General features: G+C 41.8%; 1 protein-coding gene across 1 annotated transcript; it reads left to right on the top strand.

Annotated features, from left to right (window-relative positions):
• Positions 1 to 278: 278 nt before the first annotated feature.
• Positions 279 to 3,679, top strand: LOC127946142 (tripartite motif-containing protein 16). The gene is made up of 6 exons (XM_052542470.1): positions 279 to 1,102; positions 1,435 to 1,530; positions 1,610 to 1,843; positions 2,188 to 2,335; positions 2,437 to 2,496; positions 2,678 to 3,679. Exons 1-6 carry the CDS (start codon positions 521 to 523, stop codon positions 3,271 to 3,273), a joined length of 1,716 nt encoding a protein of 571 aa, XP_052398430.1. The 5' UTR covers positions 279 to 520; the 3' UTR covers positions 3,274 to 3,679.
• The last annotated feature ends 1,711 nt before the right edge of the window (positions 3,680 to 5,390 follow it).

Below are 5,390 nucleotides of genomic sequence, written 5' to 3'. Positions count from 1 at the left end.
ATTGGTCCAGATGTTTCCGCGCGCCCCCTGCTGTCCAAACCTGCTTCCTGCATCAGTGACGCAGAACACGTGCTTCTGTGTCCACCAGGGGGCGCTCACACAACACTACAGCACAGTGAGCTCGATTCAACGCTTCATCTCATTCAGGGTTAATGAAAAGCATTCCACCCTTTTTTTTTCAACGAGGAAGTAGTTTTCTGTGAATGTGTGACACTTCCGCTTTATTCGCTGATGTAGGGAAAGAACGAGAAGAATAACAAAGTCCAAGAATGACAAAATAAATTTTTTAAAGAAACACCAGTCTGAAATATCAAGTAGCAAAACAAGCTGTTTTGTACAGAATATCTCTCCAGATTCTGATGAAACAGAGGTTTTGCACACGACTCTCAAACACAAGACCAGTAACCACGTCACAGTTTCTGATAAGAGAAAGTGAAAGTGAAGAGCTTTACTCTCTCTCTCTCTCTCTCTCTCTCTCTCTCTCTCTCTCTCTCTCTCTCTCTTTCTCTCTCTTTCTCTCATGATGGCCGAAGCCAGTATTCCAGTGGCTCAGGATGAGTTCTCGTGTCCGGTGTGTCTGGATCTCCTGAAGGATCCAGTGGCTATTCCCTGTGGACACAGTTACTGTAAGATCTGTATTACAGACTGCTGGGATCAGGAGGATCAGAAGAGAGTCTACAGCTGTCCTCAGTGCAGACAGACCTTCAGTCCAAGACCTGCTTTATCTACCAATGTGCTGCTGGCAGAAATGCTGGAGAAACTGAAGAAGACCAGACTCTCTGATGACTGTTCCTCTGGATCTGGAGATGTGCAGTGTGACGTCTGTACTGGGAAGAAACACAAAGCCGTCAAGTCCTGTCTGGTGTGTCTGAACTCTTACTGTCACAATCACCTCGAGCAACACGAGAGCTTCTTCAGAGGAAAGAAACACAAACTGACCGAAGCCACTGGACGACTGCAGGAGATGATCTGCACTACACATGAAGAACCGCTGAAGCTCTACTGCAGAACCGACCAGCGCTGCATCTGTTATCCGTGTGTGATGGAGGAACACAAGAACCATGAAACTGTGACGGCAGAAGCAGAGAGGACAGAGAAACAGGTACGAGCTCAATGAGATTAAAACAGTTCAGTTCACTGCAGCTGTGGACTGTTTTTATCAGTTACAGTCCTCTACAATCTGAGTAAATCACTCACATGTGACTGAATCATGTCTGTCTCAGACACTGGCTAGTGTTTCACCGGACAGGATAGTGCAGAAGATATCAGGGCACAGGGTTTTGTTTGGGGATTACAGTAATCTCACACTGGCTCGTATGATGGGGCTTTATTATATTTAATTAGTAGCCAGTGACTGAATGATGGTGGACTCAACAATGAGGATATAATTACTGGTTATGTAATATTGCTGATGTGTGTATTTGTATTATCCAGAGGGTCCTGAAGGAGACACAGAAGACGCTCCAGCAGAGAATCCAGCAGAGAGAGAAAGATCTCCAGCAGCTGAGAGAGACTGTGGAGTCTCATAAGGTGAGTCTGGAGAAGAAGAGAAGTTTGTCTCCGTCTCAGTTCAGACTCACTGAAGCTGAATCACTGTGTGTCCTAACAGCGCTCTGCACAGACAGCAGTGGAGGACAGTGAGAGGATCTTTACTGAGCTCATCCGCTCCATTGAGAGAAGCCGCTCTGAGCTGATACGACTGATCAGAGATCAGGAAAAAACTGCAGTGAGTCGAGCTGAAGAACGACTGGAGCGACTGGAGCAGGAGATCAATGATCTGAGGAGGAGAGACGCTGAGCTGGAGCAGCTTTCACACACACAGGATCACATCCAGTTCCTGCAGGTAACACACATCTACAAGAACAGGAGACAGACGCGTGTGTCCTCTTAATATTTTGTTGTATTAACATCTAAACATGCAACATGTCAAAAGCCTCTGTTAAAAAAAGTGTATTCTATCTTTGTGCATTCTTTAATCAGCTCCTACATGTGGGTAAGTTTCATCACAAAGCAACATTTTGAACAAAACAAATCTGAGAAAACTGTGTTGTTGTCAGACCACGTCTGGATTGGATTCAGAAGGATGATCTAAACGAGAGCTGAAAGCTTCTGTGTGAGGAGCTGGCAATAATTAGAGGAGTTAAAAACAGTAGCATAAAAACAAGCTTGTTGTGTGTTCTCCTGCAGAGTTTCTCCGTTCCTCCTGAATCCACAGAGCAGCCCGTCACCATCAGCTCTCACTTCTCTTTCACTGACCTGGAGAAATCAGTTTCTAGACTCAAAGACAAACTGGAGGATTTCTGCAAAGAAGAGATTGAACAGATTTCTGGCAGAGGTAATGTCTCATATCACTCACAAATAAACTATTAAAAGAATATGGAAGAGATTCATGTTTCATTTGGGAATCAGATTAATTATGAGTCTTTATGTCCACAGTGACATACATCGAAATCATTCCCCTCGAGGAGTTGAAGACCAGGCCAGAGCTTCTGCGATGTAAGACACGATGAAACACACACAGACACTAATACGACCTCGTGATTTTCATTAAAACTATAAAAAAGACATCAGACTTAAGTTATTAAAAATACTGGAAACATATCAGAACTAAAGATGTATTTGGAAAGAATATGTTTGTGTAAACAAAATGAAATACATCTTATTTTATTTTCATCAGATTGCAGGTTTCTCACTCTGGATCCAAACACAGTGAATGAAGACATCCATCTGTCTGAGCGAAACAGAGCGGCTCTAAGCACTGAAACAGTCCAGTCGTATCCTGATCATCCAGACAGATTTGATTGTGTGTGGCAGGTGTTGTGTAGAGAGAGTGTGTGTGGACGCTGTTACTGGGAGATTGAGTGGAGTGCTGGTGATGGTGTGGATATATCAGTGTCATATAAGAGCATCAGCAGGAAGGGAGACGGTGATGAGTGTTGGTTTGGATGTAATGATCAGTCCTGGAGTCTGGACTGCTCTCCTGACAGTTACTTATTCATACACAATAAGATACAGACCGCTTTCCCTGTAGAGTCCATCATCAGGAAAACAGGAGTGTCTGATGATGATGATGATGATGATGATGATGTCAGGAGAATAGGAGTGTTTGTGGATCACAGAGCAGGAACTCTGTCCTTCTACAGTGTCTCTGACACAATGAGCCTCATCCACACAGTCCAGACCACATTCACTCAGCCGCTCTACCCTGGGTTTGGTGTTTATAAAGGATCATCAGTGAAACTGTGTGACCTAACAGCAGAGATGGATACTTGAGTCACACACAAGTCACAAAAGAACACAACTTGAACACAAGAGCAAGTCAAGATGCAGGGTGTTTTTTGTGACTTGTGTTGTCTGTAAGAAACATAACACCTGACTCGAGACTTGACTTTGATTTGAAGACTGACTGGTGAAAAACACTAGTTATTCTGGTATGGCATTGCTGATTATGTTCTGGGTTTAACAGCATCAACACCATATTCTTCTGTTGACTCCTCATTCATCAAATGTGCCCATAACAATTCATCTGTAAACACACATTCTGCATCATTATACACATGTGATGCATCTGAAGGCACACATCTATCACACACTGGAAAAGTGTGGTTATATAAATGAACAACTAACAATAACAGTACAGCAAAGTTACCTTGAAAATTCTTTAGTATTTGGAGAAACATTTCAAAAGCTACATAATAATTCAGATCGTTAATTTGTGGGTGGACTATTCCTTTACCACCATGCACATAGATATTATTCATCCACCCGGTCAGATCTGATAACACTACAGGTGACATTTTTTACAAAATATTAAATTCCTGGAAAATCGAATAATAGCAACAAAAAACAACAACAACAACAACAAATGCTCTAGCTCTGTATGCAGCACGCTTTCATTGATATCCAACCCATCCAATTTCTGCACAGAACATTTATATTTTAAAGATCATCACAGATCCATCAAATGTTGTGTCTAGGTACAGCAGGCATGACAGGAAATGGAACATTAGTGCCATCTGCTGGAAGGAAGTTGTTCAACCGCAATTGTGAGAAAAAACATTTTTGAGAAAATCAAACAGAGACTTAAAAAAACCCCAGAAGAACCCTATATATCATGTTTATATTTTCTGTAGATGATATACAGTCGTTGCATCACTACCAGAATACATTACATTGTAATTATTGTAATCACAAGCTGTAATAACACATTCAAGGGTTCTGTTTAAACACATGGCTTTAACTGACAACCTGATATGTATAATCTTAGAGCTGTATATTATTGCCATTTAGACATTAATTGATTGACAGGAACTTCTGGAATATTATGCCAATAAATATGAAATGTAAAATCAGTCTGGCTGTCTCCCTGTCTCGACTGGTTGAACTGCTGGCTCCGTGATTGGCCAGATTGTTCGGTCAGAGAGCGATAGAGGAATGACACAAAAACAGAGGAAAGAAATGATGATGAGAGTTTCCTGAAACAGAGAGAGAAGTGTGATGGGAATGATGGGAAGAGTCCTCGCTGTGACAGGAACAGCTGATGTCCAGAAGGAGCAGAGGATCCTCAAACACCCTGTGCTTCCAGACCAACCACACTTCTGTGCTGTTTTACTCTTCTTTTATATTTGTTTATCCATTCAGTCATTTTAGTATATCATTTAATCATTTCTAATAATCATTTATATACTAATTTCAGTGATTTGTTTATTAATATTACTGCTTTAATATAATTTCTCCATTGTTTAGTCTTGTGACTGTGTGGTTTTGAGGGCTGTGTCTTCATGAATAAGAGATGAGAGGGAATGGTGATGGGTTTATGGGATGTTGTTGTGAAGCATTACTGGTTAGATTTGTGTTCATCAGATGAAGTCTGAGCATTGAAACATACAAAACTAAGACTATTCAATATACTCTGCTCTTTTACCGTCATCACTCCGTCTCCTGCTTCTGCTCTTCTCTGGCTTCACACAGTCAGCTCTTGTTAATACCGTTTGGGCTAACAGTCAAGTCTTTGGGTAGAAGGCAATTTTGCTGACTAGTTGTATTGTAACCAGACAGAACGGATGTTTCCTGACAGGATCTGATTGTGTTCTGGTGTGTATGTGTGATCTAACAGCTCGGACTGATACGCTGATGAACGAGAGCAGAACACAAGTCTGTCTCACACAGGAGAGAGTGCTCAACGCTCCGGTGATCCCCAGGGATCTGCACAAACAACCCATTCCTAGGAGACCTGGTCACATGACACCAGAAAAACACTTGAGGAAACACAGATCCAGCAGTCATATTTTCTTATGTGAAATGAAATGCATGGTTATTGCTGGACCTCCAACTCATGCCTTTCATTGTTAGATAAACTGATTGACCTTTATGGGTTAATTGTCATCTAT

This window comes from Carassius gibelio, chromosome A24 (assembly GCF_023724105.1).
Source record: "Carassius gibelio isolate Cgi1373 ecotype wild population from Czech Republic chromosome A24, carGib1.2-hapl.c, whole genome shotgun sequence".
Classification (NCBI taxonomy): Eukaryota; Metazoa; Chordata; class Actinopteri; order Cypriniformes; family Cyprinidae; genus Carassius; species Carassius gibelio.
Note: the sequence above shows the minus strand (reverse complement) of the source record. Positions and strands in the feature narration are given on the sequence as shown.

Excerpts from the sequence above, each read along its gene's own strand:
- LOC127946142 (XM_052542470.1), top strand. The coding sequence starts at position 521 with ATGATGGCCGAAGCCAGTATTCCAGTGGCTCAGGATGAGTTCTCGTGT. Across the intron at positions 1,103-1,434 it reads CAGAGAGGACAGAGAAACAG|AGGGTCCTGAAGGAGACACA; the intron begins GTACGAGCTCAA and ends TGTATTATCCAG. Across the intron at positions 1,531-1,609 it reads AGACTGTGGAGTCTCATAAG|CGCTCTGCACAGACAGCAGT; the intron begins GTGAGTCTGGAG and ends GTGTCCTAACAG.